The sequence below is a fragment of the Rosa rugosa genome, chromosome 7 (assembly GCF_958449725.1).
Source record: "Rosa rugosa chromosome 7, drRosRugo1.1, whole genome shotgun sequence".
Classification (NCBI taxonomy): Eukaryota; Viridiplantae; Streptophyta; class Magnoliopsida; order Rosales; family Rosaceae; genus Rosa; species Rosa rugosa.
The window spans coordinates 9,580,617-9,594,217 of record NC_084826.1 but is presented as its reverse complement, the minus strand read 5'-3'; the positions used below and the strand labels follow the sequence as shown (position 1 = coordinate 9,594,217).

The 13,601-nt window shown below is 38.9% G+C and overlaps 4 protein-coding genes across 5 annotated transcripts; 2 read left to right on the top strand and 2 right to left on the bottom strand.

Moving 5' to 3' along the window:
• Positions 1–979: 979 nt before the first annotated feature.
• LOC133720359 (mitochondrial uncoupling protein 1) lies at positions 980–4,399 on the top strand. Its single transcript, XM_062146618.1, has 9 exons — positions 980–1,295; positions 1,771–1,995; positions 2,106–2,184; positions 2,441–2,574; positions 2,681–2,779; positions 2,863–2,967; positions 3,387–3,464; positions 3,760–3,846; positions 4,165–4,399. The coding sequence occupies exons 1-9, from the start codon at positions 1,215–1,217 to the stop codon at positions 4,198–4,200; spliced, it is 924 nt and encodes a 307-aa protein (XP_062002602.1). The 5' UTR covers positions 980–1,214; the 3' UTR covers positions 4,201–4,399.
• A 631-nt stretch (positions 4,400–5,030) lies between these two features.
• Positions 5,031–7,364, top strand: LOC133720358 (E3 ubiquitin-protein ligase HAKAI homolog). The gene is made up of 3 exons (XM_062146617.1): positions 5,031–5,612; positions 5,732–5,790; positions 6,143–7,364. The coding sequence occupies exons 1-3, from the start codon at positions 5,355–5,357 to the stop codon at positions 7,233–7,235; spliced, it is 1,410 nt and encodes a 469-aa protein (XP_062002601.1). The 5' UTR covers positions 5,031–5,354; the 3' UTR covers positions 7,236–7,364.
• A 103-nt stretch (positions 7,365–7,467) lies between these two features.
• LOC133720360 (reticulon-like protein B12) lies at positions 7,468–9,211 on the bottom strand. Of its 2 annotated transcripts, none has more exons than XM_062146620.1 (4): positions 8,975–9,211; positions 8,553–8,804; positions 7,911–8,122; positions 7,468–7,813 (listed from the first exon to the last, which is right to left on the bottom strand). In XM_062146620.1, the coding sequence occupies exons 2-4, from the start codon at positions 8,768–8,770 to the stop codon at positions 7,644–7,646; spliced, it is 600 nt and encodes a 199-aa protein (XP_062002604.1). In that variant the 5' UTR covers positions 8,771–8,804; positions 8,975–9,211; the 3' UTR covers positions 7,468–7,643. The 2 variants fall into 2 exon arrangements, with proteins under 2 accessions (XP_062002604.1, XP_062002603.1); XM_062146619.1 differs by having other exon boundaries at positions 8,553–8,733; positions 8,975–9,204.
• A 516-nt stretch (positions 9,212–9,727) lies between these two features.
• Positions 9,728–12,874, bottom strand: LOC133721616 (ataxin-3 homolog). Its single transcript, XM_062148279.1, has 2 exons — positions 12,442–12,874; positions 9,728–10,743 (listed from the first exon to the last, which is right to left on the bottom strand). The coding sequence occupies exons 1-2, from the start codon at positions 12,697–12,699 to the stop codon at positions 9,985–9,987; spliced, it is 1,017 nt and encodes a 338-aa protein (XP_062004263.1). The 5' UTR covers positions 12,700–12,874; the 3' UTR covers positions 9,728–9,984.
• Between the last annotated feature and the right edge of the window lie 727 nt (positions 12,875–13,601).

Below are 13,601 nucleotides of genomic sequence, written 5' to 3'. Positions count from 1 at the left end.
ATCGATCTGACCAAAGGAATAGGTCTGGTGGCACAAACTCCAAAGTGAGATGAAACTATTTCATCAAACAGTTGCATTTTGTTCTGCAACTACCAATTTGGACCCTCTAAATTCACTCATCATTATTTACAGAATCATATTTTTATTTTCCCATGTAACCTTTAAATCAGTCAGTCTACTTGACAAGAATTATTGGCCATTAAGCGTCCTACACAAAAGTGGTCCATTTGGACTCCATCATATTCTTATCTTAAGACCCCGTTGATTGCCCTTTTTTTTTAAAGTTACCAACACGTCACGTATCACTCCTCATTTCTAAACAATTTTTTTTTTAATTATCTTTGACCGCCGAAATAAAATTTCATTTAGCAGGAAAAAAAAAATTCTATTAAGATAAAAAATTTCATTTACTTGACTTTTGCTTCACTCATCAATTTTTTTTATTTTATCTCAGAAACTGACTAACTGAGTCAATCTTAAATCCCTAATTGGCCTCTACAACTTTTACTTGACTCCGTCATCTTTTTTAACCTCGGACTCAGTTAGATTAGTCCACCCGGAATCCCTAATTGGCCTCAAGAAAATCATTATCCGATTCATATGGCCAACTATTGTTCTCTATACTTCACCTTATTTAATCACCCCCACGCTATTAAATATGTTTAGTGCAAATTCTTTCCTTATTTTGGCCGTTCACGGGTTTAAAAGGAATTAGTCACCAAATTTGGTTCTACTTCTACATTCACGCATTTTTTTTTTTTTTTGAGAAGATACATTTTGTATAACCCATCTGACCAAATCGAATATTGCCACGTCAATCACAGTCCACAGTTGCGGCTCACAAATTACTCTAGTACCCTGTATTTCCACGTGGAGAGTAACAATTGGCAGGAATTCGGTGGGTGCAGCAAATTGCGAAAGGAGCATAAGCACGAAAGTGAAAAGGTGGGAAATGCGAAAAAGGAAACAAATGAGGATGACCAGGAGAAAACAGAAAAGGAGAAGAAGAGGAGAGAAAACCCAAATCCCAAAGCCTGCGGGGGTTGGTTTTCCCGAGATTCGCGTTTTGCACCCATTTGGCCAATTTGGGCTCTCTCTCTCTCTCTCTCTTCATTTCTTCGTATCTATTAAAACCTAATCACCTCCGTCTCTATTTTCTTCTTCTTCTTCTTTCGATTCGCCTGGGTTTTGTTTAGTCCGTCGTCAGCTCAGTCATGGTGGCGGATAACAAGAAACCCGACATTTCCTTCGCCGGAACTTTTGCCAGCAGCGCCTTCTCCGCTTGCTTTGCTGAGGTAATCACTCTTTCTAGCTCTGATCACACTCATCGCACTTCTTTTTCACTATCAAATTTGAACCCTCTTTGGATTTTTTCAACGTCTTGATTTTGTAGTCAACAACGAGTCTAATCGGTCTCTGATGTATTAGAAATGTCAAGCTGAGAATTTTGCTGTATCATATGGGTTTATGATTGAGCCCAGATATTGTGCATGAGAGAAAGAACGATATTGTTCTTGATATTGCTTTGAGAATTGTAGGTTGATCTTCATATTGTGCATGAAAGAACAATATTTTTTGCTCTGTGGGTTAATTCTAGGAGACCCAGTATTGCCATGGATGCATAATTTGGGTTGTTGCAATGGAGCAGTTGTATAGATGTACACCACACCCACAATTCAGTAGAGGCAGAAAATTGGTTGATTGATTTCTGTTTACATGGTTGCTTAGAAAAATGTTGAGTTAAGTGTGCTTTTGATCAACTTGGTGCAGATTTGTACTATTCCTTTGGACACTGCTAAAGTTAGGCTTCAGCTCCAAAAGAAAGGTGTTGCGGTTGCGGGTGATGTAGTGGCCTTACCTAAATACAGGGGTATGCTGGGCACGGTTGCTACTGTAGCCAGGGAAGAAGGTCTATCAGCTCTTTGGAAAGGAATTGTACCCGGGTTGCATCGTCAGTGCCTGTATGGTGGTTTGAGAATTGGGTTGTATGATCCTGTATGTCTCGACACTTTTTGTTGAATGCAGATTGTTTGGGTCTCTTTTATGTATGTGATATCTTTGTTTTATGGTATCTAATATTAGTGTATGAATTGTGTGCTTGACAGATTAAGACCTTATATGTGGGCAATGACTTCGTTGGAGATGTTCCTTTAACAAAGAAAATTCTTGCTGCCTTGACAACAGGTGAGCAACTAAGCATGGTTGGATGCTATTGGATTTACAGTTTATTTCTGCTAGTTTAGGGAAAGAAGAAAGTTGTCCTGTGAACTATATATGGATCTTTGTCTTATCTTAGTGGTGGCTTATCATTGATTTGACTGGAAGTTGGATTTTTTTTTTTCCTCCATTTCCAAGATGGAAAGATAGGCAGTATTATTTGCACTTATGCTGTGTTCTTTGCTGTTTGATTTAATGCAAGTGCGTACTTTTGTATGAATAGGTGCTCTAGCAATCACAGTGGCAAATCCAACTGATCTTGTAAAAGTTAGACTTCAAGCTGAGGGAAAATTACCACCAGGTGCACCAAGGCGCTATTCTGGCGCACTGAATGCATATTCCACCATTTTGAGACAGGTTGTGCATTGATACTGGATTTTTTTTTTTCCTAAAGAAATTTCAGGGAGCAGCATTGATTTGTTCTTTTTCTGACTTTTAAATGTGGGTATGTTGCAAAAATCAGGAGGGAGTTGGGGCTCTCTGGACTGGAATTGGACCTAACATTGCACGTAATGCTATCATTAATGCTGCTGAACTAGCCAGTTATGATCAAGTGAAGCAGGTAAACTCATCATAAATGGTCATCATTCCCTTTTGAAGTAAAACTCTTGTCACTCGTTTTTAATGTGTAAAATTTCTATGCAGACACTTTTGAAAATTCCCGGGTTTAAGGACAATATTGTCACTCATCTTTTTGCCGGTCTGGGGGCAGGTTTCTTTGCCGTCTGTATTGGCTCACCAGTCGATGTGGTAATATATCTATAATCTTTGTTTATGTGTGAAATCTTTCTGACAATCTTTAGTAAAGTAGTTCGTAAAGTAGTCCTGGTTTCTAGTGCATAGCTGTCATTGTTCTTAATAACATAAGATAACCGCACATGTGTGTTAGCAGAAAGCAGAACAATGCACTTGGTTAATACTTTTACCAGTTCTTTTGATGATCTCATCCTTTACTTTCATGTCATACTCTTGCTCAAGCTCTGATTATTACAAGTTGTTAACTAGTCTCTGATCGGTAAGGTAAAAGTGGATGAATAATATATGTTCACTCAGTGAAGTATGGAGTAAATGATATGGTTACCTGATTTCACGTACTGGTTTATTTGAATTTATTCTTAGATGCATACGACCTCAGATTAACTTATTTTTCTTACTCCATCTTTTCTCAGGTTAAGTCAAGAATGATGGGAGATTCTTCTGCTTACAAAAGCACGATTGATTGCTTTGTTAAAACTTTGAAGAATGATGTATGAACAATTCCTTCCCATACCTTTTAGCATATTCTAAACTTCCTTATATATTTATAACGTTCAGGAAGTTGTCCAAATTGAATATTTATGTATCCTTATGGGTGAGATGTTAATTTGAAATCTTTTACATTTTTATTGTTGATCCAAACAAAAGATGCAGGTGATTTAGTTTCCATGTCATTAATATATATGCCATTGTATCTATGTTTTCACAGGAGTAGGGTTTTACCTTCTAACTTTGATTTGGATGCAATATACCTCTTTGTTAATTTACAGATTTGTTGTTTTGCAGGGACCTTTGGCCTTTTATAAGGGCTTCATCCCAAATTTTGGAAGGCTAGGATCTTGGAATGTGATCATGTTTCTAACCTTTGAGCAGGTACATGTCTCAAAACCTTCCCTTTCTATATCTCTTTAGCCTTTTGTGTTTTCTGGTCTGTGCACTTGTTTTCTAATTTCACATCAGTAGCAGTCTGAATTGCAGCTTAGAAATTGTATAATGTGATGGAATCAGAAAATCTCTATAAATAATTAGCCACTTCTGATGAAATCTTTATTGAAACTTATCTATGAAGCTGTGTGCGTGTGTTTTTTTTTTTTTTCTCATATAAACCTGGAAAGTTTTCCTTTTGTAGATTGCTTTCTCGTCTCTCAAAGTAACTTGAACTGCTTTTCTCATCTCTTATTGTTCTGGCAGGCGAAGAAGTTCGTGAAAAGTATAGAGTCAAAATGAGAAGTGAAGCCAAGAGAATGGATTTAGTTTGCAGGGGTAGCATCTAGAGCAAACAATAGTTGTTTTAGAGAATAATAAGGACCTCGACAAACCTTTTTCTCCCATATTTTAGCTAGCTGAGGAGAAGAATCCTCTGAAGGAAAACTGCTTATTGGAAACTCAAAAGTTAAGAAATAATTAGCATTCATTTTCTGGATTACAGATCTTTTGTAGTCATCATATTGATCGGTTGTGATTATTAATTTTGTCTATCAAGGCTTTAATTGCTTTGTTTGCAAAGCCAAATTCTATATCTTTGTCGTCACCAATGAATGATGGCTTGCAGACAAAATCCAAGAGTATATTTTCTGGTAGATGATTCATCAGTTACCGAAAACGACGGTATAACATGAATGCTCATGCATATGCTTTAAATAATAATAAAAGGGGAAGCAATCTATCTTGAGAAGAATTCCTACGCCGAAAGAATTGAATTCACAATTAGAAGAAAGAAAATTGAAATTCCAAGTGGGGTGAGTAAGGTTTTGGTTTTGTTTTACTTGAAAATGTGTGCCTTTATCGACGACCTAATGACCTATTTTACCATATATCATTTTGCCTCTCGGCGACCACACTTGACATCAAGTGTTATCGGGTCGTGTCGGAATTGACAGCCTTAATGTCAAATACAGAAATCAATGAGAATCGACGACTTTGCCTTTATATAGAAAGTGCCTGTTTTAAGAATTTCTAGCCGTTAGATTTAATGATTTATCATTGAAAACTCAGGTAAGTCAGTACAAATAGAGCTTAGGAGAGGATCCTATATCCCAAGTAAAGTTTCTGTTCAGAAGCCCAATAGCAGAACCCGCCCCACTAAATAACCCATTGCTGCTGCCCTTTTGTCTTCGAACCCGCGAAACCCACCGTCTCACTCTCTCAAAGTCTGAACTCTGAACCCACCCCCAAAATCTACTCTTCTGTTCATCAATTCATTCGCTCCTCCAAACCCTTCTTCTTCTTTGTTCGATTTCCTCCCAATCTCACAATTCCCCAATTTTTCTTGTTTAGGGTTCAATACCCACACTCTGATTCTTGCGATTGCAGTATTAGATTTTCAATTCGCCAAAACAATTTTGGAATTTGTGACTTGCAGTATCCAATTCATTCTCTTTATGATGCTTCAGATCCGACTTAAGAGCGTTACACCCACCGAGGGCTCTCCTGGAGCAAAACACTTGCCGGCGGAGACCGTCACCGTCGCTTGCCCTGACCACCTCGTCCTCGCCGACCTTCCGGTGGCCAAGGGCATTGGGTCGGCCACCGCCACTTCGCTTGTCAAGACTATCGGTCGCCGGTCCCGTCGGCAGCTCGGTGAACGTGTCCACTTTTGTGTTCGCTGCGATTTCCCGATTGCTATCTATGGACGACTGGTATGTCAAACTGCGCCATCATATCTTTGGTTTCCGAAATTCAATGCCAGAAATTTGAAGTCTTTAATTTGAATGTGTTGGAATTTGTTTGGATTGAGTGGCTTGTTGTGTTGTTGCAGAGCCCTTGTGAACATGCGTTTTGCTTGGATTGTGCTAGGAGTGATTCAATCTGCTACCTGTAAGTTTCTCTCAACTAATAAACATAGTCAGACTATAGTTGTTTGGTTCTGTTATCTTCAAATTTGTTCTATTTCTTAGCTTTGATACTTGCAGCTGAGATTGCTTCAATCTTTACTTTGTTGAATTGTTCTTTCGAAAGTTAAATGTATATAAATTAGGAGTTGATAAATTCATGTCTAGTAAACCAATTCGATCACAGGACGACTTCTACATCTGATTATAATAGGACTTTAGAGTAATTGGTCTGAAATTGTTGAAAATGAGTGATTTGTTTTCTGGGCAAAGAGATATTAGAAATAATTCATCGTGAATGGTGTGAACCTCTAATTCTGATGATTTATATTGCACAGCTGTGATGAACGTATTCAGAAGATTCAGACTATCAAAATCATGGAGGGGATCTTCATTTGTGCTGCCCCTCACTGTCTCAAATCTTTTCTAAAGAGGAGTGAATTTGAATCTCACATCCATGAGACACACGCGCACCTTCTTCAGCCAAATGCGGAGAAAATGGATGGAAATGAATCAGAAGCCCGGAGTAAAAACCAAGTAACGCCATCTGAATCCACTGCTCGTGCTCCACCAAGGCCAGTCTTTTCTCCTAGTTCAAATTCCCAGTTCCATGACCGTGATGACAAAGCTCGTCTTCAACGAGAACAATCACTTCCAAGGCCAGTCATGCAGCCTACACCACCTCCAGGTTTTGGGCAAATTCAGAATAATCCACCAGATCTCAGCCGACCGCCAGGCTTTGACAGGCCTGTTCCCCAGAATCTCTACCATCAACAAAGCTTTGATTCATCTGGTGCTCCCATACCGGAGTCTGGCCAGTTTTCAGATAAGCAGCAAGGAATGATATCCGAGACTCCCTTTTCTGAATATCCACCCATGCATTCTATTCAGCCTCCCAATTATGCAGTTCCCATGAATTCCAATCAAGTACAGATGATGCCCTCCCTTCAGTATGGCTTTCCTTTCCCAGTTGATGGATCTCAACCATTTTATGGTGCTCCCTATCAGATGGTACGACAGGATTCTGGACAAGATGTGGGACAAGAACAGGGATCGTTGTTGGGTTTTCCCCCAGGTTCGGTACCTAACATCAATTTTGCAGCTGGTTATCCGCAGTCTTGGAATGCAGGACAGGCTGGTGTTCCTTTTGAACAATCTACACCAGGTGGTCAAGGAACTGCAGATGGTTTCCCCAACTCCTCAGATCCTCAAGGAAATGCCACATATTATCAAGGCGGCATGCCTTTCAATCCTCAGCAGATGACAAACAAAGCAATGGAACAACCACCCCAGGGTGGTAATGCTATGGATCCGAGGGATAGCAAAGGTATATTAGCATCACAGCCCATGTCGCTTCCTCCGCCTCCTCCACCGCCGCAGCTCAAACGCAAGTTTTATCATGGTGACACAGGTCGAGATGGCCAGAGCTAGGACTGGCATGTGGTGGTGACCAAGTAAAGTTTGATGTTTGTAATTTTCTCTTATTTTTCCTTACTGGAACTCATGGCTGTCATTATTTTGGTTCAGGGTCTATCTGAGAGTATTTGTTCCCTTGGCTTAGGTTTTAGTCTCATTACTCAATATATGTTGGAAATTTGTGAATATCACTAGTGGGATTTACGAAAGCTCCAATTTTGAAGTTTGGAGTAAAAGATAGAGCATGTACAGAACCAACTCTCTCTATAATCATTCTGTGGATTAGATTACAAAATTCATAACACTTTTGACAGGATATCTCTGCAATTTGGAGAACAAAAAAGAAAGACTTTTGAAAGGGAGTAAAAAAAATGAAAACCACACTTCTAAAAATCGCCTTATCGATCACATGAACTTGAGAAATCAACGTAGTTTCTTCTTTTCCAGAACCAAGTGTTGAAATCTGCTCACATATTCTTCATCTAGTTTAACATACAATTGCAGCAATTTCCTGTACCCCATCATGACATACTTGTCTACATAATCTTCATATCTCTCATAGAATGCTGGAATTGTTAGAACAATGACAAGGCCTGCAACAGCAGAAAAAGAAGATAATACGAAAACTGATTTTGACATTTGAATTCTAAATTCTGAATCAATGCAAATCTCACGAAGTTTCTAACTTACTGGTGTAGCTCAGAGTCAGGAAATCAGTCAAGCCACCAACAAAATAAATCAGCAGCAGGTAAGCAGCTACTTTGAAGAACAACCTCGAGTCTTTACCAAGAGAAATATCTTGTGAAACCAAAAGCAAAGCATTTACATGAGTCCGGATGACAGCTGCAGCTTCATTCACCATTTCTTCTGATAACTGCAATTCAGGCAGGGGTGGAGCTGGTCTGTTCGCAATGGCATTTGTCAATGATGTTCATAATAAGATCTAAGTCTACATTTGATAAAATCAGTAAGTGTTGAAACATTTCTAATAGTGAGATTGAGTGAAAAATGCAGCACCAAGTCAAAATTTCCAACTGAAAAGTGTATTTCATCAATCATCCTATTTATGTCTTCAAAAGTTTGACATTAATGAAAATAAATATAAGACATTTCATTAAGAACTAAGAACTCTCGTATAAAATTATAATGTCAAACAGGTTTTGCATAATGAAACTTATAAACATTTGTGGTTTTGTTCAGTTTGGATGAATAACAAAGAGTTTGCATCAACTGAACAAATAATCACCAGGACAAAGTAGCTCAAATCATCAATGTCTGGAGCTATAAGGCACCAAATAACAGTCAAGAAGCACAATTTCTACCAAGGATTACCGGTTAAGAATGGCAGCCGATTTAGCCCAGAGAAAGAGTATGACAAAGAGGAGGAGAAGAACACTAGAGACCAGTGATAGCAATGTATAACCAGACTTCTCAAACACCACCCAAGCAGCTAAAGCTACTAACAGTATCCCCATTGTCACATCTTTCTGCCTCCACAAGATCACATCTGCAACTGTATCACCCAAAAAAGCAAGGCTCATCAGACCCATAAAATCCTAACTCCAAAGCAACCGGACCACAATTCTGCATTGGATCAAAGACCAAGGTTTACATTTACTAAGCTCAACTTTGAAGCAACTCCAATATTGAATGACAAATTTAATAGCAATATGAAGATGTTAAGAACATAAAAGAGCAGAATCCATGACCAAAAAAGTGATACGGATTCACCAAAAAAGATGAGAGTGACTCACCAAGACCTCCTCCAAGGATCTCATGAAGGGTTCTTCGCCGGCGAAACAATCTTTCCGGTGAACCCATTTGAACACAAAACCCAAAAACACAATCTGAATCCAATCCAGATCTCCAAGAGCCAAAAAGGATATAGCTTTGGGGAATTCAGATGATTCCACAGTAAAAGAGAAACAATGGTCTATCTTGGCTTTTTCATCCGATATTCTCTTTCTTCTATGTGAATACGAAAAGTATATATATAGTGATGACAGAGCTTCCAGCCTAAAAGTGTCAAACCCATTCATGGCTTTCTCTCTCTTTCTTTTATTTTCTTCCACAATGTACAACTAGGTATTTTTCCGTTGAATCATTTGACCCAAAATTTTGTTGGACATAGTAACTGACCGCCAAACTGCTGCTTCAAATTAGTGACCACCTCTGTTTCTAGTTACTGAAAGAGTAACTTTTGAAGGATATTACTGTCATATAAGGAGTGTTGTCTCTGTTTTCAAGCGTACCCAGAGGACCATACGAGGGTATTATTGTCCTCCAAAGTTCATTTGCCGCCAATCAAAATACAACTTGCGGTAAATGTTTTTTAGCTGCGCGGTAAATACTCGAAACCCTTCGAGAACTCAGAAAGTCAGAATTGACTGGAAGTATAAATCATTTCAAATTTCAAGAGCTATAACATTCGATCTGTTCATATAAATCTCATTTGATACGTACTACACAAATGCAAGTATAAAGCAAAAGAGCCAATAATGAAGCCGTTGATCCAAAAATTCAAAACGCTGTAATTATCCAATGAAAAGAAAAAAAAAAGCTGGAAAACTTATTTGTTCTAGTTTTACAATTTGAGTTTAAATTTGGAGTTGACAGTATAATGGAGCTGTATATGCTGCAAAGAACAACGACCTTGCGCCAAGGATGCAAGTCAACTATCTAACCTGACATAGAGATCCATAGATCATTGTCCTCAACCAGTAAACATTAACATCTAAAAAATGAAAAATGTACTTTACTTTTCTCAAGCAATTTTATTCTCTTGGCTGATCTTGTTCTCTTGGCTGTCTGAGCTTTCATTCTGCGGGTTGCTGGCTCCAGCAATGGCCACGTTGCTAGCTCCAGCATTGACCACGTTGCTATCTCCGGCATTGGCCACGTTGCTAGCTCCGGCATTGGCATTGACCACGTTGCTATCTCCGGCATTGGCCACATTGCTAGCTCCGGCATTGACCACGTTGCTAGCTCCGGCATTGACCACGGGTGGGGAAGAATCCATAAGACTGGCAGCTATTGCAGCCTTCATGTCCTCGTCTTCCATCTCTGATAGCAGCTCTGCTTCCTCGGTAGATAGGAATTGGTCTGAAGGTTGTCGAGGATTTGTTCTCTGAGTCTGGCGTGGAGCATTTGTGGAGTTGCAGGATTTAGTTATTCGGTCGGCATCTTCAGGTGAAAGCCACTGCCCATACCCGTTGGAAGCTTCTGAGGATGAGATGGGACACTCTTTTGGGAAGTTTCCTCTCACCAGGAAAATGCTCCAACCAGAGCCCTTTAGCGTGTCCAAATAGGCCGAGAGGTAAAACTTTGAAAGGTGAAGTGGGGCTGCATACAGACTGTCAAAATTATACCACTCCCCATTCACTTTCCTGATACAGAACCAATGATCATGTAAATGACAGATAAACCCATTTTCCAGCTCAGGATCGATCTGAGCTGGCTCTGCAACTGGAGAATCAAGGGGGATGACCTGCAGATCCCAAACCTCTAAAGCCTTTTGAAGTACCTACAAAAGAAATATAATGGTTTATCAAATTATGAAAATTCTGGCATAGTCATGCTGCACAACAGTGAAAGTGCAGATTCTCACAACTTAATCTCAAAAATGAGCCAAAGTGAAAGAACTACCAACCATATACTTCTGTTTATTATCCACACCCTGACTTATTTGGCTTCCCTGCTAAATATTCATAAAGCTTTATGTCCGGACACAAGAAGCTAAACTAGTACACCACTTCTCAGTTTTGGAATCCTTTCTATAAGAATACATGTCATGAAAATGCTACTGAACTAATGACAATGTAAATTCTAAGATTCAAAATAGATCTAGTTGACAGCAAACATGAAAAGAAAATAAGTACCAAACACATTACAATAAATACAGCTCCATAGTGAAATCACGCCAAGCATATATAGAAATTTCCCGAGTTGTTATTACTCTGCATATATATGTCTTATTAACAGCAAACTACCAAAATTCACATATATTGAGACACTGAAATGAGAAATCAAATTGGAGATTAAATATTCATAAAAGCTCGACTCGCCATTTTCCAAGTACAAAATATTTCCAAACGCTCAGTTTGCCATTTTCCTTTCCAAACGCTCAGTTTGCCATTTTCCAAGTTTCACATCCAATTCATTTTCTTTCCTCGATTTGACAGGAATAGACCATATTAGTCCCATAAGTCAGGTCAGGTAAACTCAATCTGCTAAGGTAGCTAAAGCTGTACTCTCCATAGGTCCATAAAAACTTGTTAAAGTAAAAACAACACCAAGTTTAGACCAAGTGATTTACAAGCTGCATTGACAACCTGATCAGCTGAAATGCAATGCACTGAATGGAAACTAAAAAAATACCCTACAGAGAGCACATTTTTCCACCAGAGAGCTAAGAAATCTTGTAATAGAACTCTTAGAATGGCCAAGGAAAGCACAGTGAGGATACAAACAATAACTAACTATAGCCTAGGTTCAATCAGCAATAAAAGTTTCACACACCAAAGCATCATTCATAGAGAGCCTAAACTCTGATACCGCAACTTTAAAGCATCTATGATACTAGGTACCAAATCACAATCAAACATTACAAATTCATGGAACCAAGTTGTTATTTTTAATACAGGGGTCTGACATACTGGAATAGGACTCAGCCATTACTTAGTTAACTAAAACACAAAAGGAAACCCATTAAAATAAACAACTACATCATAATAATTTATTATCAACTCTTCTGCTAGTGCTAATTAACCTTAATTTTATACAAATAGCTAGGTGAGTGAGTATGAACCGAGACCACATGGGAGCAAACCAAGGGCCTCACCCTAACTACTAACCACTCGTTGGTGCTAGCGTTAGTTAACCATTACTATCAGCTCTACCAAAACAAGCATGTCCCATACTTGTGCTTATAATCGAAGACACACTTGCTACCTCAACTAATTAATCAACTACACAGCCCCTCTAATCCAACGATTCAAGAAGCACCTAATCGAAAATCTTTTAAAAGCCAAACAATATGGCTTTCCTCACAGTGAAGTAATTCTACCATGATTTTCACAAACTGATTCTCTAGAAGCATATAAAGAACCAATCTTTGGAGTCTTGCAATTCAGAAAAGAAAGACACCAAAGCCGAGGCAGCTACAAGCCTACAAGAACCTCAGGCAACAAAAGAATTGAAATTGAGGGAATGAAAATAGGACCTGGATACTGAAATCGCCGTCGAGGGAGACGTTGTGGGACTCCTCGGAGAGGAAATCGCCGGCGGCGGCGTTGGCTCCGGCTTGGAGGTTGAGCTGCATCATCTGGCGCTCCTTGCGATCGAGATCGGAGGCGAGGGCGGCCAAATCGAATTCGGAGAAGAAGGGACCCTGCAGCGCCGTGTTGACGCAATGCACGGCGCACAGCTTCGACTCCTGTACCTCGTGGTACAGCATCCCTCCGTTGCTCGACCCTTCCATCTCTCTCTCTCTCTCTCTCTCTCACTCTGTGGGTTTGTTTCTGAGAGAAAGATTGGAAGAAGAAGAAAACCCTAGAGATTATTCTGTTTTGGTGGATTTGATTTTGAGTTTGAAGATATGATTCTCTATCTCTCTCTCTCGCCTTTTTCTTTCTTTCTTTCTCTCTGTTTTAGTGTGAGCCTGTGACTTTGGTTTGTTGCCTGGGACGTTGTACAGTCACTCCCACGTGCAACGGACGGTTTCTGACACGTGTAAAGACGCGCCAACACTTGTTTTGCTCTCTCTCTCTCTCAAAGTAACACCCCCCGCTAAATCAAGTTGACAAAGTAAACACATTTTTAACTAAGCTCTTAGTTAAAGTCTAGTATGTGGTGAGCGTTTCTAAATGTAGAAGGTTTACATTTTAGATAAACTTAGTTAATCTTGTGATATATAATAACAACCCACTACCCTTTTTTTCTTCTTTTTTTTTCCAGTTTTTATTTATTTTTTTACAAATTTCAAAAAACAAAATGTCAAATGGCACGCACATAGTGCGTGTCAAGAGGCTAGTATAACTATTAATTTAACAATGTTGCTCTAGCAATAGTAGCTATTTGTGAGTGATATATTATGTTTTATAGAATTATATAGTGACGTGTCGACAAAAGAGATGGATCAGATTGTGACATTTGCTAAACATACCATGCATGAATTTACTAGCTAAATATAGCTAGCCATTTTAGCTAAAGTTGAATTTGACTTGGCTATAACTAGTCTATTGGAGTTGAATTTTGCTTTAAAGATAGTTATATATAGCTAAAAATCGAATTTAGCCATTCTGTTGGAAATGCCCCTGAATCTTTATTTGTCTTTACTTATTTTACATATTTCATACAATGTGTTTGATAATAAATTTGTAA